Raw genomic sequence first — 24,665 nt, forward strand, 5'->3', positions numbered from 1 at the left:
AAATGATTTTGTGAATTATTTTCGATAACAACTCTGATTTGTGCATAAAATAGCTGGGAGGAAAAAGAATTTATCTTTGATGGATAAAATAATATCCCAGGAAATGCAAACATGAGTTCTACCCCTCTCCTCTCAGTAACAATAGAGGAAACCCATCCAATCACATTCAATCAGGACACCAGCCCCTTATTCTGTTTCCTTAGCCTATTAAATTTAGTTAATTGGCATGAAGCAAACAGATTTTAATAATTAAACTACCATAAATTTTATTCAGTTAAGGTGACCCGTTAACATAAGACATCTAATTCATTTAGTTTCATGAACATTTAATTATGATTACTGAAAAGTTAAAAAATACATATAATTCCTCACTGAGGGCATGGCCTATTATGCACAGCTGCTGAAACGGCGGCATGGAGAACACAGAGGAGGAAGAAGTGAAGCAAACCGCTTACGCATGGGACATAAGGCAATGGCAGCAAAACCCAGAGTATCCGATAATGCACGGGGCTACTCCAGAGCCGCTTCTGGTTGCACCCTGGTCTCGGGAAGTCCCACTTTCTTCCGCATCTCGCTAACGTGGCTTTTTCAGCGGCATACATTGACTCTGCGCCCGGTTGCCGCCTGCAGCGTGCATAATTGGTGATTTTAGCATTCTACCCCGAATGCGGACCTTCCACTCCATGGATAATGGGCCCATGCTAGGATATATTCTTTCATTAAATATTTAAATCGACCAGATCATGGTTATTGTTGTAAGGCTTCTGAATTTAACTGCATGTTTCACCTTTCTGGTGTTGAGGAATCTTTTTTAAAAAGCTTAATTCTAAAATTTATTTTATGCTGCCAAAGTTGAGTATGAGGCATAAAGCAGTACTGCAGAATTTCTAAGACACTAGTACCTTTAATGAATAACAAAATCAGTGCTCAAAAATAGACTAGATCAATTAAGAAAGTACAACAGAACCTAGAAAAAGTAACTTAAAAACAGGAACACTGTATGCATGATCAAGACCTTGCAAGCATAGGCTTGGTAACACAGGTAACTCATACTATAGAGCAGGGCTGGCCAAACTGTAGCTTTCCGGATGCCCATGGACTGCAACTATGCTGGCAGGAGCACATGGCAACTGTAGTCCATGGACATCTGCAGAGCCACAATTTGGCCACTCCTGCCATACAGGGTGTTCATCTTAGAGGTTTACTTCTTTCCGGGGTGATAGAGGCAGTAGGGAGAGCCTGACAAAATATAGCAGAATAACCATGACTCCTTCCCAAAATGCCTCCAAGATACTGAGAAAGTTGGTACAGACTTGGAGTAGCAATACAGCTCCCACCTCCAGTTCTACCGCCATAATGCCTCAAGGCTCCCAGATTTGAGCCTAGTCAGATGAACAAGATATGTAATGAAGGGTACTTTGACTCTCAGAAGCTTATACCCTGAAAATGGTACTTCTGGACTCAGATCTACCTGTTTTACTGCAGTAAAGGAAAGTGGCATCAAACATTAAGAAAGTGATATCCAGCAGCACTTTTTAAAAAGAAAGTGGCATGTAGGAGATAGTAGTAACAATTAGTAATAAGGAGTAATAATTAGGGTTGTGCATTCATGTTTACCAGAACCTAAAATATGCTACCCCCTCCCCCATATTGGTATTTTCCAGGTATATTTCAGGTTCCCAAATGTATCTGGGATTTCTTTTGGGAGAGCCAGAAGAAAAAGCCATGAAAAACCTCCATATATGTTTGGGAATAAATGGCAAAACCAGGCTGCACAGCAGAGCCTATAGGGAGAGTTTAAACCTGGGTGACAAAACAGAGCTTGCCAAGCAGCTGATCCTTTGGGGGGAGTTCTCCCTGCAGGCTCGTCTGGAGCTTTGCTGGGCAGAGAGATGTCCCTCCAGGATTGGCCCCTGGTTGGGCTCTGTTGGGCAGTCCGGTGACTAGTCTAAACCAGGCTGCCCACCAGAGCCTGTAGAGAACAGAACTTGAGAGATTCCTTGGCAAGCTCTGTTGGGCAGATCAGGTCCTGGGTGGGTTCTGTTGGGCTACCTGGTATAAACCGGGCTGCCCAGCAGAGCCCCAGACAGGTGTGCAGGGAGAGTGCTTGGCCAGCTCTTTGGGGCAGTCTGGTTTAAAGGGACTGCTCTAAAGAGCTCCAGCTGAGCCATCTCGTTGCTGTTTTTAATGGCTTTATCGCTGCACTGTTTTTTATTCAGTGTTTGTCAGTTTGGCTGTACTGGACCACAAAAAATTAGGACCTCCAAATAATTCTGGATCTGAATATCTCATTGGTATTGGGATCTGGGATTTTTCAGGAAGCCCATTTTTTTCCAGATCCAGTAATCTCTAACTGTGATTCGCAGCATTTCCAATCTCAGAACTATAACATCACTTACTACTTGATCCTTTTCACTGGTGATTCTGGGCATTAAACGTGGCATCCTCTGTAGGGAAAGTAGACAGTCTACCACTGAGCTGGGGCCCTTTCCCTTGTATAAATAAGGCAGCAGATGAAAGCAACTTACTTTTAGATGGCACAGGCAAATTGGTCCGGACCACTTGTAGGGAGTCTGCTTGCACACGAAGCACATAGCTTTTCACAGCTTCATAGTCCAGAGATTTATTTATGAAGATGACTCCTGTCCTGTTATGGATGGCAAACATACCTGGAACACACACCCATTATTAGCGTTCAGAACACTTTTAGAAAGGATGTTATGTGTCAAAGTCTACACAGATTCTGAGTCAAATAAAAGCATTTAATGTTACTTCTGCTTTTTCTTCCCAGACTTCAGCAACAACCTTTCAAACTGGACCTTTGAAAAAAAAAACTGTCTTCCTTTTAGAACTGAGAAGTATGAACACAAAGGAAAACTGAAAAGAGAAACAATGTATTATTCTATTTTTTGAGCCTCATATTAACCCTGTATATTCCAAAATAGAGTGGGATATCTTGACGTTATGGATATGCCTGCACTGCAAAACTTGATTGATTTCATACACCATTTCTGGTATGGTTTCCCAAAAATCTTGTGAATTGTACTTCAGCAAGGATACAGATAATCCTGTGTAACACAATGCTAGACCCTCTTACATAGCTCCAGCTTCCAATGTTCCCTAAGGAAGCAACAAAGAATCTGATGCTTGTTTGATTTTGCAGCAGAATACACTTAGGAAACCATCATAAAGGAAATAGCATTGGCTCTGTCCCTTGGAAATACAGGTGTCAAATGTACTTTCTTCCATTAGAAATATTAGTCTCCCACTGTCCTCTCAAAAAAGTACCATTTATTCCTATATCAGATCATCTGGGGCCGGATTACTTACCATCTTCATTTCCTGAAACAATAGAATAGATGATTGTTTGATTCAAGGCAGCGGCAGTTATAACAACCACCGGAGTTCCTTTGGATGCACCTTCGCTCACAGGAGGGGGCCTGCAAAATTGGACAAAACACATTGCTCTTTCTTAGAGTCACGTTCTCTGTACTCTTGTTGATTTACTCAATATATATGCAGGAGTTCCTCCTAATCTATGCTCCTGAAGGAGAAAGAAAGTGACATGTAATTACATGCAAGGATCATGTAATTCCAGCACTTGAAAAGAAAAAAAGGGACGGGGGAGCAAGAAAAAATAAAAATAAAAAACTGGACATCCAAAATAAAAAAAGAATGCTCCCAATCAAACCTTTTGGCTCAATCACTGCCTAAATTTGCCACTGCAAGTGAAGAGCTCTGTATAGGGATGTGAGCACTTGAATTCCTTCCCAGTGGCTCTGGTCTGACTGTGTGGGGAAAATCAGCAAGAGAACATAGTAAATTTCTATCTTTGTTTTATGTATTCTGTATTAGTTGCCTTGGGAACAAACTACAGGTACAAAAGCAAGGTATAACTATTGATAACATAAAAATACAAATTCATAAGCAGTGTTGGCTGCTGTCCTTTCCATCAGCATACTTACCAAAAGAAAGGGCAATGCATAAATAATGCATAAATGAGTACTAAGTTCCTTGTATTGTTTTCTACGTTTTATGTAAACCACCCTGAGCCTTCGGGGAGGGCGGTATAAATAAATAAACAAACAAACAAACAAACAAACAAACAAACAAACAAATAAAGTAAGTAAGTAAGTAAGTAAGTACTAGTATTTTGCAAGAGTGAACTGGAAGTGAAGAGTGACCCTGGGGCAGACTAGAGTGGCTCTTGTGGCACAACAAGCCAATGGTTTAAGGGTCACTCAGCTCAGCAATGCAAACACTGGGTATTTGCTTACCAATTGATTCCTCTTGGCAGCAACGTAGAACACCAAATGCTACTGCTGATAATAGGTCTGAGCGAAATGCCCCTGAAGCTCTGGCAAAATCGCTAGAGCTTTGGTTATGCTTGTTCCTGGTCCCCAGTGGTCTTTCACAGATGTGACCCCCAGATAAATATTCCTGTAAATTAATACTTTGCCTTTATCCCAAGGCAAGCATAAAGGGCTGTGAAGGATTAATACTTTACTCTGGTGTAAGAATCTTGAGTGACAGGGGATTCAAATGGAATTCTACAGTTGAGAGTGGAGTGAGAAAGCTGAGAGTGAGAGGATCAAGAAAGATCCTTAATTAGTCAAAGAGAACCAGTGTGGTGTAGTGATTAAGAGAGACTAACCTTAATCTGGAGAACAGGATTAGATGCTCCTCTATATGAAGCCAGTTAGATGACCTTGGGTCAATCACAGTTCTCTTAGAACTCCCTCAGCCCCATCTACTTTACAGGGCATTTGTTGTGGGGAGAAGAAGGCAATTGGAAGCCACTTTGAGACTCCTTCAGGTAGTGAAAAACAAGTATAAAACCCAATAATTCTTCTTAATTAGGGAAGTAGGATTAGCCCTTCCTTGATGGAAATAGCTGCTAGTAAAGCAGGATGTATGATCCTATTCTATGCTTCTGACATCCCAAACTTAATTATTTTTGAAACAAAGAAGCTTATGATTTATTTAGGCACTGATTGCCAAGAAATCACTGGTCATAGTTTTAAAGACATTTCTGTATAACACAACAGCCATTTGGTTGTGACAAACAAACTACCTCCTGAGATGTCAAGGTGAGAGGAGGTATATAAATTAAATGTCTAAATAAATGAATAAATTTATATTTATACAAAGTTACTTAACTCCTGTTGCCTGTTCAACTTCTAAGTTCTAGACCTAATACCTACCTCAACATTTCCCCTCAAAAATGAAATAAAGCACTTTGTTAGTTTTGAGCTACCATCATTCTCTTGAGTGCCATTATAGACAAAGTTGGAAGAAGGATCTTAGAAGGTCAGTCATTTCCCTAGACTTGGTCAACATATATCTGTATACATCTAAACAACGGGGTGGGACAAACAGTGGGAAAAAAAGAATAAAGAAAAGGAGCTGCCCAGCCAACAAAAGAGAAAAAGGAAATTTGGAAAGTGGGAAATGGTTATAGCAGGTAATGAAAAGTGCAAGTAACAAGGATATAAATTTATTAAGCCTGTTCCCATATTGTTCCAGCGGCTACACAACTTCTTTCTTCATTAGCAGAATGGCCATCGGCTATGTAATAGATGATTGTAGCAGAGAGTATGCATTGTGCTAGATGTTGAGCTACAGAGTATGTGTAAAACAATGTAAGGTGCATAAAAATGAGTTGTGTGCCTGTATGGACAGGACTTTAAGCTCTTCAGGGCTAGCATATTCTTCGTTCCATGAACTGCAGAGACTCATAGCTAACAACAGAAAGCCCTTTAATGGGACAGATAAACATGGAAGCTTCACTAATTAGGACTGATAAATGACAGCTGGTTGTCAAAAGCTTTCAGTGGTTGCCAGTTCAGCAGCAGGAATACATGGATTCAAAATCTCTAACTTTTAAATCAGAGTCTCTACCTTTAGCTTTGGTATGCTCACAGAACTCCCTTGCTCTGAGTTGCATCATGTCCACAAAATGCTTTTCAGTTGTTTAAAGGATTCTCCTAGACCAGGGGTAGTCAAACTGTGGCCCTCCAGATGTCCATGGACTACAATTCCCAGGAGCCCCCTGCCAGCAAATGCTGGCAGGGGGCTCCTGGGAATTGTAGTCCATGGACATCTGGAGGGCCACAGTTTGACTACCCCTGTCCTAGACTGTGGTTCTTTCTCTCTGATCCCTGTTGCTGATGTTTTATTGTGCCTTTCTTCTCTCCCCTCTGAAAAAGGCAACTGCTTCTTAGGTCAGTCAGACTCAGAGACTGCTGCGAAACATAATCCCTCATCTCAGCACTGCCATTGCAAATAGTAACAATTAAGTTACTGACTGCCCACTAGAAAAGCACGTTAGTAAAAGTACTTAGATGCAAAATACCCCCGGGAGTAGAGATAAGATGATGGCTCAACAACTGTATTTTCAGAAATATACTCTCAAGCAAGTTCTGGATGCATCCCAGATCTCAGCCATGAGATAATTTTCTTTTACTTCTGGGAGTTGGTTTCAAAGCAACATGGATAATAGACTATGTTAGAAGAACCTCTACAAACAGTTCTGTAGTGAAGAAGAAATCGAATTATACTTGGTGTTGTGGATTTAGTTATGCAGAGAAATGTGTTTTCCTGAATTCTGAATGCTGATGCCTCAATCCATTGTGTTAGCTTCCAAAGCCAAAATGCCTAACTCAGTTTACTTTCTCCCAGTTTGGCAGGAATAGCAGGCCACATAGTTTGATCAGAGTTTTCCAGTCAGGTTAAAACAAAGTCCAGATACTTCTGCTAGTGATAGTGGCATGTGAAACTTATTCCATTGCTCCCATTAGACATATTTTAGGGCAAATTTGTATTCTGTTCACAAGCTGAGTGCAAAATTCATGCATACTTTGCTAAACATAGGATATGTGTTTGTATTTGGTTTTTAATTAGTTCCTTTAAAATCTCAGAAAGAATATCTGGGAAGAATCCAAAGTATGGGCAGAATCCAAAGTATGTCATGCAAAACAAACCTTGCAGCATGAAACTTTCTGAGCCCCTCCCATGACCCCCTCCTCTGAAATAATATTCTTGGGGCTCACGGTACTCTCATCAACAGCTCAACAGCTCGGGTGAAGTTTCTACCAGAACTGCTAATTCACTTGTGTCATCACTTCAGCAAAAGAGCAACTTTGGAAAAATTCACTGTCTTTAAAGACATATACACCTGCTTCTTCCTGCATTTGCCTCATATACCATACAAATGAACATCTGTTGTCAACACTCAAATATGTTTGTGCCATAGCTGAATACAAAATGCAAAATCAGCCCTATGCTCAGCTATGGTATTTCTATCACAATTTCTCACTTCACTGTGAGCTGCCATTTTCCCATAGTCCATTCTGTCATTCAGTGATCCCACTGCTATCACTGGGACATGAACACTGAGGACTGGGATATTTCAGCTTGGAACCTAGCACTGGAAAATAAGCGAATGGCTTCAAAACATCACACAATGCGTCCTTGCTAATACTATTGCTGAAGTTCTGTAAGAGGAATTTCACATTAATGATAAAAGCTACTCACTAAATGAGAACATAAAGTTTTTGTTACTAGCAACATTTTGTTTGGAAATTCATATGTTAAAAATGTACAGGCATAATATGAGGGTCTATGTACAAACAGTTGGACAAGAGTGTGAAACCAGTATGGGAGCAAGCCACAACCATGTGCCAGAATCAATACTTCAGGCTGATATCAAACACTCTGGAACTAAAGTGATAAATGATAAAATCAGTTTCACAGAACTTTAAGCGATTAAACTGATTATAACTCAAGTCTTTAGAAACATACTTTTTTTTTTTTTTTGCAAACCTGGTGAAGCCCCCAGGTCTGCAGAAATATGTGCACGGCCTCACTATGTGGATTTATTGATCCATGTTTTGTTTAGAATTAGCCATTTGTGTAATTATGCCTGATATACATATAAATGCTTTTAAGAAGGAAGGTACAAATTGCAGCTTTTTTGGGGGGGGGCGTGAACTATGGATAAGATTATTTTCATATCATCCATTCTAAAACAAAGCAAGATCTTTCAAAAGTACAACAATCTTACTCAAAAGAGCACTTTTCTTTTGATACTAGTCTGCAGTGGGCATTTTCTATTTTTAGTAACATCCCTATAACTTCCATTCAGACATTGCTGAATTCTATGGATTAAGAAATCAATATCAATTAGGAAGCTGCTTTTGTGTTCAATATGGAAGAATTTGAAAGAAGTGGTTACAGAAACACCCGAATTCATGTTCCTTCCAACCCTCTAGTAATTGTGCCTTATTGATTTCACTTCCTTGTGTTAACTAATGGAATCAGGTTCAAAGAACAATGCATGAGTCCATTGGAAACATACAGCTGGTCCCTTAAGAAACTTTTTGTCGAAATACACGCTCGTAAATTGGTAAAAGGGACAGAAGGCTGAAGCTAACTGTGCTTTGTCCTCTATAAAAAGCCCAAGCAACTTTCATTCTCCTAAAAGCAAACAGATCTCTTTAGGACAGTTTCTTAAATTTATCCCCCATGTTTTAATATCTGTACTAACAACAGTAATCTGTTCAATAGGTATGGGGATTTTCGTGTGCACTTGCATATAGCCTGTAGTGCAGTTATCCCCAACCCCCGGTCCGGGGACCGGTACCGTTCCTTGGATCAGACAGTACCGGGCCGTGGCTCCTCCTTGTCCTCCTCCCTGGCTGCTGACTCTGGGTTGCCACTCTGCCGCCGGCTCACCTTTGGTGCTTTCCAGAGACCGCCATGGCTGGGGCTCCCCCTCGGCATGGCACTGCACAGCTGCTGCTGTCAACACCCCCCTGTAGTCAGGGGGGAAGTCAGGGGCGTGGGTGGGAAAGCAAGCGGAGCAAGGGCTCAGGTGGTGACAACATCCCTTTGCAAAAGAATACCCCACACCCGGGCCTCAGTAAAAATGTCAAGCGTTGACTGGTACCCGGTGCTAAAAAGGTTGGGGACCACTGCTGTAGTATGTGTGGAGATCTGTGGAGGGAGTTACTAATGCAAAACTGGGATCAGAACAATATATTATCACATTTCTAAACCACACACAGGTATATTTGTCGAACAAAGCAGCAGAATTTGATGAGGATTCCCTTTCCTTGAAACTGTCCATTGACATGTTCCACCATTCTTTTTTAACTGTCTTTAGAATTTTATATAACGCATCCGCTGAGGCTGAAATGTAATGAGAAAGGACAGTGCAGGGTTTATTTAACTCATTATCCATATTCAAGTTTCCTACAACTTATTGCTTTTACTGGGGAAAACATACCCACGCTTTTCTCTAGCAGAGCTAACATTAGTTGAGTGTGAGTCAGATTTCCAGGGGAAAATAGGGGCATGAAAGAAGCATGAAATAACACCTCTCTTCTCATGCTAGCCCCAGTGGCTTCATTGGATTTTAAAATACTAGTAAGTTTTTAAAGGAAAAGGTATCCCCTGTGCAAGCACCAAGTCATGTCTGACCCTTGGGGTGATGCCCTCCAGCGTTTTCTTGGCAGACTCAATACAGGGTGGTTTCCAGTGCCTTCCCCAGTCATTACTGTTTTACCCCCCAACAAGCTGGGTACTCATTTTACCGACCTTGGAAGGATGGAAGGCTGAGTGAACCTTGAGATGGCTGCTGGGATCGAATTCCCAGCCTCATGGTCAGAGCTTCAGACAGTATGTTGGCAGCCTTACCACCCTGCGCCACAAGAGGCTCATTAAGTTTTAAAATACTAGTAAAAGAATCATTAAATAGCATTGTAATCTATATTTTTCCAGGAGTCCCTGAAACAGAGCTGTTGGGGGAAGAAAACCTTCTTCCTCAAGATTCTGTTTTTCCTGTACACTTCACACAGCCATCGAGGATCAACCTATACTTGTGGTCTTGTGGTCATCCTGTGGTTCCTGACACCAATTTACCACTGGAACGCTCTCACATTACAAATGCTACAAGAGTTCCATCTGCCTTGTAATCATAACATAAGGGGAAGAGGGGTTCCTACCTCCAATCTGTGCCATCCTGAAGAGCCCAGGCTTTTGAGAATGGTCCTAGAGGGGAACAGGATACCTTCCCTCACTGCAGTCTAAAGTAGGATTGACCCTTGTGGCATTTGTAAAGTGAGAGATTTCCAGTAGAAAATGGCAGTGGTGATCCTTAGACTTGCTACTAGTTTGGCCCTAAAGGAGGGAAAACACTCCACAACCTGACAAAACAGGCAGAAATCTTACTAACATCTTACTAACATATTACTGAATCATTTTATCTTTATCTTCCCCACTATGGCAACTCTAGATGACTAATGTCCTCATTCTACTTCCAGGGTCCCATTTAGCTGGAGTTGCAGAGGACCAATAGGGAACCTCGTAATATTCAATCTGCAATGCTCTACATTTCACTAGTGTGGATATGAAATGGCATTTCTATATAGGATATTTGCAAATATCAGGAGACCACTGAGTGGTCTCAAGGAATCTCGAAAAAAGAGTCCCCAAATCCTTTTGAGTCAACATTTTTACTTATATTATCACAAATGTTTGAGCCGTTGGCTGACAACCACAAAAGGCAACCCCTCTCCCACACATTCTTTCTAAACCCATTGACTTCAGTGTATTTAGAAGGCTTAGCTTCATTTTGTAAGATCCTGCAGGTGCTGCATTATACATGGCACGTTGCTCACAGGAAAGATCCTAGGATGGCTTCCACATCTTGTATGACTGTTTCTCTGTGGGAACTGTTACTATTTCCGTAGAGATCTTTTCACTGATTGTACTTCACCTTAGCCCCTTTAGGTGCTTTTGTGAGCCGGAAAGCCCCTGCAACCCTAAAACACCGAGTGACCAAGATGAATGATTTTTTATGTATAAAGCCAATTTAAATTGTTTTTCTTCCTGCGCAATGTTATTTGCAAAGTATGTTCAGTGAGATTGTATGTCTTTTGCTATACCGCCACTTCACACATCTCATGTTGGTTCAGGAAGTTTTGACCTTTTCAGTGGTATTTACCTCTAAAGAAGATGACAGGGGAGTTTAGGAATTATTACAATGAACCACTGACATGGCCTATTATCCTTAAAGATAAATGTCAAACATCACTCGGATAGACTTTATGCCACCAGGTGCATGGCACCTGCTTAATCCTGGCAGTGATTCTGAATGAAAGCTAAAAGTTATTCTATTCTGCGTGAATTAAAAGAACGGAAATATTTATACTGCCTTTATTAAACAGTTCCTCAGTGCTGCTTCAAAACTACAGTAAGGAATCAAACACGAATACTGAGCCATAGTGAAAAGGTAGGATATATCCCAAAATAAAATACAATTAATGGGTTAAGTATTACCCAATGAATGTAACATATAATAATTCAATGGTTTAAAATTATTTTGCTAAAGGACATTCAGCGATTAAGAACTTTATTAATGAATCTGTTCCTTTCTTTTTGTAAGAGCTGAAGAGACTTTTAAATTTTTTTGTGAAGGTCAAAAGAAAGTCTTTCTTTACTGAACCAGTTGATGCAGAATCATGCTATGATTACATGCCTGATGTCTTCTGCATTAAATTCCTTTAGGGAGGTGTCCTAAGATATCTAACTTTGAAAAAGGAGGGGGGAAGAACTCAAATGGAACCCTCTGAGGAAGAATTCATTGTATTCATTGTAAAAAACAATTCATTGTATTTTTCTTGAGCATTTTGGAAGAGGAAGAGTTTTTTTTGTGAAAATAAGAGTAAAAGGGATTAGTAATTTTTTACCCCATGTTTCCTCCAAGGAGGGCCTACATAGTTCTCACCTTCATTTCATCCTCACAACAGTTCTGAGAGGTAGGCTAGGTGAAGAGAGATTGACTGGCCCAAGGCCATCTGGTAAGTTTCTTGGCAAAGATTTGACTTAGGATCCCAAGTCTTAGTTCAACAGTCTAATCACTGCACCACACTGACACCCTCCTTGGGATTGGGTCCAAGCTGGGATGTACTTCCTCAATGAGAATGAAGGGGGAAGAAAATGGATCGCATAACTAGAAAGATAATAGCTTTTGCTGATATTCTTGAGAGGAATCCTGAGCAACAAGAGGCCAGGGGACTTGAGTCATCTGGAGATAGAGTCAGGAGTGGCCAAACTGTGGCTCTCCAGATGTCCATGGACTACAATTCCCATAAGCCCCTGTCAGCACATGCTGGCACATGCTGACAGGGGTTCATGGGAATGGTAGTCCATGGATATCTGGAGAGCCACCGTTTGGCCACCCCTGGTATAGATTAAGGACAAATGAAGTTCACTGGCTCCATTTCATCAACATTTCTATGTAAGCCTTCTGTTTTTCTGCCTGCTACTCTCTTTAGAATTGCTCTTTGCCCCTGCATTTCATTAATTTCAATACAGATTTAATTCCTTAGTTTATTCCACTATTGAATATGACATTCCATGTGTCTGGCTGAACTTTGAAGCCCTATACTGTTCCCTGAGGATGTATATAAGTGTGTATGTGATTTATCTTAATATGTCTACCTCACTTTTCTCCGTAAGTGGGAGCAATATGGTCCATATTATCAAATATGAAGACATAATTTCACAATTGATATTACAGATTTACATACTAAAAAGGTAACTTCTGGATCTGAGAGTTGTTGTCCAAAAAGAAAGGGAAAAGCCCTCATTCTCACCCCTTTCCTTATGTATAAAGTGAGTTGTCCATTCCTTGTACACATATGTTTACACATATACGAGTACTAAAGCCTGTTGCCACCTGAAAGGCAATAGGTGGTAGCCAGGGGCCTGGTGTGGGTCTTGCCAGGGGAACAAACTTGCATGTCAACACAAACTGCTTATCTCCACACTATAAAGATCAACTCTGCATGGGGAAAATGGCTATTTTGAAGGGTGGACTGTGAGACATTGCACCGTTTTGAGGCCCCACCTCTAAATCTCAAGGAATATTCTCAACCCATGGGTAGTTGACCTGCAATTCAGGCCTGGAGATCTCCTGGCATTAGAGCTCATCTGCACACTATAGAGATCAGCTTCCAGAGAATATGGCTGCTTTGGATAGGGGGTCTCTGAGTTGTTGCAGTCCACTGAAGTTTAGGGATGCAAGGCTCCAGGTGGGATCTGGGGATCCCCTGGAAGTACAGCTCGTCTTTGAGAAACAAAATGGCTGCTTTGGAGGGTGGACTCTGGGGCACTGTAACCATTGCCAAGGAGCAACAAATACCCCCAGAGCAGCACTCTCCCTGGCTGCCTCTGCTCCCTAGCTCATCCCAGGGAGCAGGTGACTTCCCAGGGCTTATCCACATCCACATTCACTCCCTTACCCCTCGACAGGCCCTTGGGGGACTTGCCCATGGTCTATCTAGCAAAACCAGCCTTTTTCTCATGACTGCTCAGACCTCACAGCAAACCAGAAGCCCTTGTGGCCAGAGTCTTTGGGCTCCTCTCTTTTCCCTGGGGGGCCGAGCAATGCAGCGGCTCCAAGGAGTGGCTGGGTTCCTTCTCAGTGGGCATGGTTGCCAGCAGATATGCAGCCATCTCAGTCTCCCAGGGAAGTGGACAGAATCCATTCCCAGCTGCCACTGCCATGACCAACTTCCCTCAGCACATCCTCTAGCAAAGGCACATCCTTTCAGGCTGGCTTTGGTGGCTGGGATGCAGCCTCACATGGGAAGCCCTGCAAAGGCAGATTGCCCTGGGAGAATGGCATAGCCACACAGCACTCTCTCTCCCACACCAACAGGAAAAAGGCAGTCTGGGTTGTTCATTGGTTGTTGGACAGATCCCCCAATTTTTCCCCCTATTGATGGAACATCCCCCACTAAGGGCCAATCACCTCCAAGTTTAAGCAGTGTATTGTGGGGGCAACAAATTTGGTTTTATTAGGTGAAGAGATAAATCCACTTCTTCACTATACAAAATATATCTGGAAAACATTCCAAAACAAAATGTGCTTCAAAAGTTATCTGAGTCCTATAGAGCAGTGGTCCCCAACCTTTTTATCACCGGGGACCGGTCAAGGCTGGACAATTTTACTGAGGCCTTGGGGGGGGGTAGTCTTTTGCCGAGGGATGTCGCCACCACTGCCTGAGCTCCTGCTTCACTTGCTTTCCTGCTGGTGCCCCTAACTTCCCGCCACCCACTGGGGGGCGCTGACAACAGCAGCCGCACAGTGCCATGCCGAGGGGGAGCCCTAGCCATGGCAGCTGCTGGAGAGCACCAAAGGTGAGCCGGCGGCAAAGTGGCAGGCAGCCCCCAAGGCAGCAGATGGGGAGGAGGACGAGGAGGAGCCACGGCCCGGTACCGACTGATCCATGGACCGGTACCAGTCCCCAGACTGGGGGTTGGGGACCACTGCTATAGAGAAAAATGTAGTTGCTGATGTTATGGCTGCTAGTCAATAAATGTCCAACACAGAGCTACTATTTTCTCCATTATGTCTGAAATCTACGCCACTCCTGTATTTGTTTTCACCCAAAGTTTCCTGCTTACAATTTCTCAGCAAAAAGAACGTTGTTTTTTTCCACAATAACACCTGCCTGGAAATGGAAGAAGAGTAGCCATTGATATTGCCAGGCAGTATCTTTTTCTGTGAAATAGAAATCTGTACCCTGGAGGATGTTTAAAGAAATGAAACTCTTGTTACAATAATATTATCTACCTAACCACATGAACCTCAGACTCTCATGTTTGCAGGGAGAAAAAGCATCCCAAGAAAAAGTTAGAATTTTTTATCAACAGATTCACCTCTCAAAATGAAGTTGCAGGCTTAGTTTCTCAGATATTCGAAAGCATTTGAAAGGTACTGCTATTTACTGCACACCTGTTAAATGTGCCCACAGGCAATACTTAATAGCTATTGATTGCACTCTTTAGCTAGCAATTTACTGCCCACAACAGCAGTCCGTGGCTATTAACCATAACTTTCTAGTTGCACAAGAGGACGAGATACGCATTAATTAACAAAAAATCTAAGGCATCTTCAAACTTTTCCTTTTCAAATAGGATAATTAAACCCAAGAGGATAGTGTTTCTTTAAAAAAAACAACCCAACTTATCTTACTGAACAAATTCTGCTTCAGGCTTAACTTCACATCTAGCCTTCACAATCTTGTGAAGGTAACAAGAGGCTGGAGTTCATCCATTATCTAGAAATATTCCTTTTTTCATAGCATTCTGACAGTCCTAAGCAAAGTTACACCCTTTCAAGCCCACTGACTTCAGTGGATTCAGAAATGTATAACTGCCTAGCATTCCTCTCTAAGTTAATTTTTTTAAAGACATCCAGAGGTTCATATTTATGGGGATGCTTAAAAACATGTCAGTGTCAAATTCTCAATAAACTCAAATGTAACAGCTCATTGCTTAATTAACACGAACACTTTGTTAAACCTTTCTGTTATCCACATCCTCCCCTGCCCCATTTACCATTCTTTAGCTGTACTACATATTTACCTGAACATTCCTGATGAGATACCAAGAATGAAGGAAATGAAGCTGTCTGATTATGATAGAAGAAGAGCTGGGTCTTATATGCCGCTTTTCTCTACCTGAAGGCGCCTCAAAGCAGCTTACAGTCACCTTCCCTTTCCTCTCCCCACAACAGACACTGTGTCTGTTGTGGATACACAATAAAGCAACCATAGGGGACGTTCATACTTTCATACAAAGTTAATGGCAACCGGTAAGATCACTATACCCATTTTATTTCTTAATTAGCTCTTACATTCATACTAAGATACCAAAAGTCTGTTTTTTTCCAATAATACTCTAATACTTAGGTTTGCAGCCTGTAAATGCCTGCCTAATACAGTTATCTTAGTTCTGAACTCAGATTTGAAACTGGTGCTCCAACATATGCAGCAGTTCAAAGTGTGTGGATTGCCCCTATTCTATGTACCTAAGGAATTTCTTGATATTTTAAAGAATGCAGAAGGCTTTTGCTTGTGTTGATCTCTGGTGTGCAACATAACATTGCTAATTCCCTAGTAGTGCCACAGTGTACTGGTACACAGCACTGTGTTATGAGAAATGAATTAAATAACTGAAAGTACCATGAGCACCCGTTTAAAGACAAGGCTGAGTACTGTATTTCTACCTGATTTATGGCTCTGCCCTTGCCTCCGTCTGACCTGTCATTATTGGGGCAGGCAGTTCTGCTGAATTTCTGTCAGTAAGATATTGGATTAGGAGAGTTCTTAAAACCAAGCCTGGGCCATGAAACTCACTGAATAACCATGAGTCAAAGAGCCTCTCTTAACTGGAGGTCCTCAGAACAAAAGTAGGATGTAACTAAATTTCCAAATTGAGCCATGGGAAATGAACCCCTGGTTGCATCATGCAAGGGTTCTCAGGGCAGAGGCTTTGATCTGTTCTTAGAGGATGTGTTCCTAAACTGCCACTCCCTGCCCAAATCGAGCAAAGTCAAATTGCTGATCACTCGGAAGTATCAGGACAAGGAAAACCCAGAACTGAAGGAGAACCAGATTGAATGAATGGCTGCAAAAACCTTAAAAGAAAGAGTGGCTACAATGTTTGGTGGCTTTGATTCCCATCCTAATGCGTCATTCACTCTCAGGGCTTCTTACTACTTTTCTATGCAGTTCCAGCCTATTAAGGATCCTGCAGTGATGTTACAACACTAGTTACTCTTGCAGCTTACTGAGACTGCTGCTTTCCCAAACAATGTAAACACTTCATGTCTTTCGCTACGAGTGTAAATAATACTCCATCAAATTAATAACAACTTGGCAATGCAATTTCTAAGATCTTTCATATGTCTGAAATTGCATGACCATAAAATGAAGAATAATGTAACCAATTCTGCCACAGCAGTTAAATAAAACTAGCGGTAAAATAAAACTGCAATACAGTAATCTTTGCCTAGTTATTATTTACTTGATTCCCAGGTTCAGGAAACTGACATAGGGTATAATCTTTAATTATACAAACATGACAAGAAAATCACCATTAATCTTTGGTTGCTAATTCTAAATGTGCTTCCTGAATACTGACATTGGTTGTGCATAATATTGTTCATAGCTCACATAATACAAGAGCAGATGTTTCTTACTCTTCAAAAGGAGTACTACTGATAGAAATGGAACACATATCCTACCTGTATTCTTCCTGGGTAAACCGTGGAATTACTGAGGGCTGCAACACAGAAATTTCTACAGTGGTGGTGTTGAACTTCACAGGGTCACCATCATCATAGGCAATGACTACAAGCTATAAATAGCAAACACAGGAAACAAATGAATGTGCCCTTTGGAGCAATGGCAACTTTATGCACTGCATTTGAAAGTTATCAAATAATCTTAACAAGTTGTCCCACCAGGCCTTTAGTTGAGACCCGGTAACAATATCACAAATTCTGACCTCCCTATTAAAAGTGCCCAAAACATCAGCTAATATCCTCCATCCAACCTTACGAGCTCCTCACTCTCTAGCCACCCGAGAAGAGTGCTCTATAAAAAAGTTGTTGTTGCTGTTGTTATTGGAAATAGGAGACAAACTTTCTGAAATTGTTGAATTTTAATTTTAAATTAGTCATTTTAGGATTTTATATGCTATTTTAATTGACTTATGATTTTGTGAGCTGCCCTGAGCCCCTGGGGAATGGCAACACACCAGTGGAAAGTAAGTAAATGATAAAACCCAGTTCAACAATGAAATAGAGCTGGACACCAGCTCTAACAAAAGCAAATGTGTCTTGCATGTTTCTCATGAATATGAATCTGTGTTACAGCTTCTATCCCAGCACCATAATAAGGACCAAGCACATGTGACAAGAGGAATCTGTGATTGGAATGTTTTAAGTAGGGTTTCCAGGTTCCTCCTGGCCACCAGCAAGGGATGGAGGTGGGGTCAGCTTCCCAGATTCAGGTTGAAAAACTCCTAGAAATATGGAAATTGAACCTGGGGAAGATAGTGACCTCAGTGAGGCACAATGCCATAGAGCAGTGTTCCCGGGCCATGACGAGGGGGGGGAGGCACGGGCACCAGTGGGTGCGCCTCCCTCCCCCCGCGGCGTGGCACTCACTGCACCGGGAGTGATTGGTCACTGAATCACTCAAGCCGGGGGGAGGAGCGGGCACAAACATGCAGGCATGGCAGCTCAGCGCCTGCATGTTTGAGCCCACTGGCAAGTGCCACGCTGTTGGGGGAGGCGTGGGTGCAAACAAGCAGGTGCGGCAGCTACATGCCTGCGTGTTTGCACCTGCCGGCAAGCACCGTGCTGCGGGGAGAGGTTCGGGTGCAAACACGCAGGCGCGGAATCTCCCTGCCTGCGTGTTTGCACCTGCTGGTGAGCGCTGCTCTCCTTCTCTCCCCCCGGTACCTGGGCCTCCCCCGCCCAGTCCCTGGCCTGAAAAAGGCTGGGGACCACTGCATACACCCTCCAAGCATTCATTTCCTCCAGGGGAACTGATTTATGTAGTCTGGAGATGAGCTTTATCTCTGGGGGATCCCCAGGTCCCACCTGGAGGCTGGTGTTCATTGTTTTAAGTCCCAGGAGGGGAAAAGGTCTGGGATTCTTTCGTTGCCTAGGGAAATGAGGGTAGGATGGAGACTGAAGAAATGGCGCAAGGGGAAAAGAGTTAAATCCCTTTCCCCAGGTTATTGCTCCAAATTCTCTTTCCTTGGGATTGCTGTTCACAGCTAAAATATTCATGAAGATTTATCTCCCTGGTACATTTTTATAATACCCTCTAAGCAGCTGGGTGTTCTTTCCCCCTGCAGTCTGATACTCTGATCATTATGCAAAAGTGACTGTTTGGGCTTTGACCATAATCAGGTTCTTGCCTAGTTCTTCAGGGCACAGTGAAAAGGATACTGTAACTTTCAATCGATAAACTATATTCATTTGAATGGACGAAACAGGTTTGCTAGTGGCTCTCCGACAAAATGAACCGAATGACTCTAGGACAGTAGAGATGAAGGAAAGAAATCCCTACTTGAATTTAACAATATTGTGTAGTTCATCTAATGCAAAATTTGTTGGATATTTTTACATTTTTAAAGGAATGTTCTAATCAGCTCAATCTGAGGACAGTCCTCTGAATTATTGCAAGGAGGCATAAGGTATCAGGATAAGGAAAGAATGTGTAACATGCTGATGTAACTATCTCGGATTTTTGTATCCAATATTTTAGCACAGATACAAATAGCTTAGTGCATTAATATTAATATCAACACACAATATTTCTACTTCCTCTAGATATTCTCTTAATCTTGACTGAATTACTGGAAGGAACATGAACCTACAATTTTTAACAATCCTGTAATAATACTTTATTTTACAGATTATTCATGGCAATGGTTTATTCCTAGCAGGGACATTGTAACTTGAGCTACAGGGCCATGTTTCTTCCCAGTATTAAAAGGGCATTCTTTTCTTGAATGGTTTCAAGCCTATTTATAAACAAAAAAAATGGCTTAAGGTTATGTAAACAGATGGTGTTTTTGAATGAAACAGATGACATGTTTAAAACAGGTCTAACACTTTTGGTTTGATGGGAGGGAAAATCCATTACAATTAGAAAAAACCGTGATTAAAATGAAATATAACCCAACAAAGCAGATAGGAAACATTGCTTCTCCTACTGAATCTGTTCAATAAAAAATTGACAAACTCCCTTGCCCCTGCATGCACACATACCAGATTAAGTTGAGTATTATTTTTATTAATTGTTTATGGCAATTTGAGGTCTTAAACCAGCAGTGTCATTCCTAGTGCTGCCAGAGGAATACTCTCCTAAACCGATTGATTTAAAAGTACTTAGGGCTCAAAGAAACAATATGTGTGATGTGTGTTGGTTCAGAGGTGTGTGACCAAACATGTAGCTAGATGTACATTGTGAGAACTTACCTAGTTTGTTCAGTGGAAGAAGCTTCTTTTGTTTCCTTCCTGCCTCTTTTTTCTCCAGTGGAAACAGCAGTAGGTGGCTTTCAATCTCTTTCCTCTGTTTTTTTGTGCCCTAGAAAGGACTCGTGGAGTCAGAGAAGGGCTAAGGACTCGTGGAGTCAGAGAAGGGCTAAGGGCCCCTGTTGCTATTTCGGTTGGTAAAAACAGGGCGGGAAGGAAAGCAGAAGCTCCTTCTCCTCTTTTACTGTGTTCCCTTGCAGCAGCAAGCAAACAAGCACTGTTAAAGGCGAACTCCCCCAATGTATGTCTAACTGGATACATCTTAAGCATAAAGTGTATTTTGGACCTTAGAAGAATTCCACTGAGAAATAGGATGTTGACTGAAGTTGGTTGCAGAGATTCTGAATGCTTTTTTGAGTTCCTTTTGCAGGATGTAATTTTTTGATGTTTTATTGAAAGTTGTTTTGATGTTATAGTCTGTATAATGTTCCATATACGTTATATAATGTCCAGTGTAAACCGCCCAGAGCTGCAAAGAAATGGGCAGTACAGAAATCTAAATAAATAAATAAATAAATCATGTGATTCCAGTTATGGCCTGTTTACACTGACTGTAGTTTGCTTCCAAGCCCAATTAAAGGTGCTGGCCTGCAAATCCCTATATGGGTTGATATGAACATCCATGAAAAATCACCTACTTTGGGTATTTCTGCCTTCTAAAATAAGGTGACTGACAACCTAAGAGACAGCCTTCTTGGCTGCTGCACCAAAATTCTGGAACTCTGCCCAGGAACATTCAGCTGCAGCTTTCTGTTGCCATCTTTCTCCAGTAGGTGAAGACTTTTTAAATCTTGGTGTTATAGGAATGCCTGCCCCATTACCTTAAACAACGTGCTGGGTTCTTCATTAAGGTTCACGCGAGTCACTACACGCCCAGAATCTTCTTCGACATCAAAGATACTCGCACTGTACGGAAACTGGACAACATCGACTTTGTATCTCACTAGACTTGCTGGCGTTCCCTGTTAAGAAAAACACATATTGCTATGGTATTTGATATATACTGGGGGAACAAGACTAAAGTATTTGGATACACCTCATCAGAGATTGTGTTGACATACTGGCTTCGAACCCATGGTAAATCTCTGCTGACAGATTGAGAACTCCCAGGAAGAGCAAGAGAGGTGAGTAAGAGGTCTGCAGCAAGGAGGAAGAAATGACAAAAAATGTCTCCTCTTCTAATAGTTCTGAGGTATTCCATCCTTCCTCTTTTTTTCAAAACAAGAAAAAAAGTTATACTGCATTTTGTCTGTAACAAGTGCTTACATCTGTATCTTTAAATATATATATATATATCAAAATATACTGAATGAACATAATATGTATGTATTTAGTTTATGCACAAAGTTGACGGAATAACAGTGTTTATATGTAAAGGGGATACTCAGGGCATTCTCCTGATAAATATGGCTATTTAGCCTTCATCTGTACGGTTAATACAATCTTGGCAGAGTTTTGATTTTTCATACTAAAATTACATTCCATTTTCACAAGGGCATCAACACCTTTTAGGTCCTCTCAACATATTACAAATCACATACGATCATATTGAGGAATTCCTACAATCTCTTATCTGCGTTACGTGTAAACAGTGAAGCCAGGTTTTTAGGATTCCTCAGAATTGTAGGCAATCTTTTCCATATACATACTAGAATATCTATTTCTTTAGTCCAGTGCTTTACATTCTGCTCCTGCATTTCCTCCTACTGAAATACAATATGGTTGTGCCAGATAAGCATAGCATTGTTTCCTTTATTACTATTATTAAAAATTGAACATGTCTTTTGCTGCTAGTATATTTACTAAGAGCCTCTTGTGGCCCAGGGTGGTAAGGCAGCCGACATACTGTCTGAAGCTCTGACAGGCTGGGTGTTCAATCCCAGCAGCTGGCTCAAGGTTGACTCAGCCTTCCATCCTTCCGAGGTCGGTAAAGAAAATGCTAGAGGGCATCACCCCAAGGGTCAGACATGACTCGGTGCTTGCACAGGAGATACCTTTGCATTTATATTTACTAAAAAGCTGTTTACAAAAAATAAAGAAATAAAGAAATGTTACTTGAGTTTTGGACTCTAAACCTTTAGTTGATAGAATTCATAATGCCTTGGATTCAGAAGTAATGTTTCATATCTTCCTAACCATGACTGAGAAGATAAGGAAGGAACCACATGTGCTAAATTCCTCTATTATCTCTTACTTGCTACAATTTTGTCTTGCTCTTCTTGAACTTTGTTCATGGTTGGTCATTATTTGTGATCATGTAAACTATGGTTTGTTCCTGACTCTAAAGAGGAGATTAGAGAAGAAACAGTAGCATGAGATAAGACAGGGGGAAGGAACAGTCTGACCTTAAATTTCAAAAACAAACAGCCAAATCATAGCTCGATATATAATGCACAGAACCTATGCCATATTTCTTATCATTATAAGGCACACTTAATGTACAGAAGCTTTCATAATATTTGTATGTAGTGCTCTTTTAGTACCAACCACAAATAACTAATTTTAGGGCATAATTATCAAATCACTTATCTATACTAGTGGGGTCGGGTGGTTCACAAATTACTGAATATACAGGCCCCACTCTATGTAAACACTCCAATGTTAATTGTCAGTGGTCCTCAATTTCCACATGCACCATGCCTGATACAGATCCCCTTCTCCACCTACCATAGGCCTAACCTGAATTAAAAACTTCTGAAATTTCATGCAGTCTATAATATGAGAATTAGCCTTAAAATCTTTCACAGAATGTAGCTAATGTATGTACATTTAGATTAGATAAATCCACTTTAGGGATTTTTGGGAAGATTTTAACAGCAGCTGCTGCTTCATAACAACCACGCCAATTGTATTAATAATCAACACGTTTCCATTTAAAATGGATATGCAGAAAAAAATATTTTCCTCTGAACTAATATGTAAGGTGACTTTACCCCATCAGGATTCTTCTGAAAGTACTTCTGAGTAGTGTGACTGACAGATATCATGTCTTGGAAACCGAGTATGATAAACATTTTTCAGAACATACTGATTATTGATCTTACCATGTAGAGATACACTTCAAAGTCATTTTCACAAAAGCAGAATTATGAGGGAAAATAACCTTGTCAAAAAGCACCACGTACATACTTATGAAGTTTCACAGAACTAAGTTTCCATAGTCAATCTGCATCCATTTGAAGTATTGTGCCTCAAGAAAGAGAGTTTATAAGCATGAAACTAAGCTGATAATTATTACAATGTATCACTACTTCAGCATATGTAACAGTTCTACATTGAGGAGTATTTTAAAAAATTATATTGGCCTCATATATTTTATGCTGGTGCAAACTAGTTTCATCAGCTGAAATGAGGGTGGTATTTGCTGATTCTCCCATTATTTTGCAGTTCACCACTTCATTCTATGGTCCGCGTGCATGGGGAGGTGGCAGGATCCACCAATCTCTGGGGGCATGATTTTGGCAGGCTGCATGTGGGGAAAAGGTGGGATATTTAATTTATTTATAAATAAAATTGATTATAAATAATTTGATTTGTATACTGCCCCTCTTGGACTCATTGTTGTGAACCGCAAATTCAAAGCTCCACATTAAATACAAATTAAAACAATAAAAAATAAAACAACAACAAAAATTAGATTATCATCTAAACAAAATGATTCCCTGGCCCATTGGTGATATAATGTAAGGAGGTGGGGGGGGGGTAGGATGGGAGGGGAAAGGAAGGGAGGCATTTGGAATGTTCCTGATTGGACTCAACCAAGTGCCTGATGGAAAAGATCTGTTTTGCCTGCTCTGTGGAATTTGGTAAGTTACCCAGTGTTAGTGAGGTCCAAAAAGACCCTGGCTCTGGTTGAGACCAAATGCATTTTTGGGGGGTCAGGGATCCTCAGCTGGCTGGCATTGGCTGAACAGAGTGCTCTCTGGGTAGCAAATTCAGAAAGATGGTCCCTCAGATACACAGGGTGGTCCCTCAGATACACATACTAACCATGATCCCTGGCCTTATAATATGCATTGTTTGTATTGATGCTTGCTTGAACTGTAATGTTTCTAAGGGAACCACATTTATATCCCTCCCACTTCCAAATGACATTTAGCCTTACGACAAGATGTTTGTGCCCATCTACTGTCAGCCTGAAATGGCTGGCAATCATTTCAGGGATCCATTTCACTTCCCTCTCTTTACAGAAGGGAAGCAAAACAGGCATTTAAACCCAACAGCTGATGGGTGTACTGTCCTGCTCAGCTCCTAGATTTAAATGGCCAGAACCTTGAACCCAACTGGGAAAAAGATCTAGGGAATGTTTGAGGGAGTTGCTTCCCCCAAACCTCAATTTAGGGGGGCAAAACCCAGCCAGATTTGTGAGGAATTTTGGGGTGTGAACCAGTTTATTTCTATTGCTTGTTATTATCCTCCATATATCTATAGACTCATTTCAAAACAAATGAGTTAACTTTATCAAAATAAACAACCTTTTAAAGGTCTGTAGGCTAGGTGCAATTTCTTTCTTACAGTGGCCAGCAAAAAATAAGCACGCAACAGTAATACCTAAATAAATAACAGTGACTAAAGCTGTAAAGAATTTCTTCAACATAATCTAGTAAACTGAGCTTTGGTGATGAAGAAAGTTGAAGTGCTAGATCCAGGGAAATCAGACCTATTGCCATTTGCCTAGACTGTCTTGCCTGGAAGTTCCACAACATACAGATAAAGGTAGCATTTTTAGCTCCATTGTGCCAACGCTTCC

General features: G+C 41.2%; 1 protein-coding gene across 9 annotated transcripts in view; it reads right to left on the reverse strand.

Annotated features, from left to right (window-relative positions):
* PCDH15 (protocadherin related 15) overlaps positions 1-24,665 on the reverse strand; it is an 886,705-nt gene that overhangs the window by 100,637 nt on the left and 761,403 nt on the right. For all 9 annotated transcript variants that reach the window (XM_077350402.1, XM_077350403.1, XM_077350405.1 and 6 more), the window contains 4 exons: positions 20,737-20,877; positions 17,105-17,217; positions 3,331-3,440; positions 2,529-2,669 (listed from right to left, as the gene is read on the reverse strand). In XM_077350402.1, the coding sequence (XP_077206517.1) occupies positions 2,529-2,669; positions 3,331-3,440; positions 17,105-17,217; positions 20,737-20,877 (505 nt within the window). The remainder of the gene's footprint in view (positions 1-2,528; positions 2,670-3,330; positions 3,441-17,104; positions 17,218-20,736; positions 20,878-24,665) is intronic.

Source organism: Paroedura picta, chromosome 8, assembly GCF_049243985.1.
Source record: "Paroedura picta isolate Pp20150507F chromosome 8, Ppicta_v3.0, whole genome shotgun sequence".
Taxonomy (NCBI): domain Eukaryota; kingdom Metazoa; phylum Chordata; class Lepidosauria; order Squamata; family Gekkonidae; genus Paroedura; species Paroedura picta.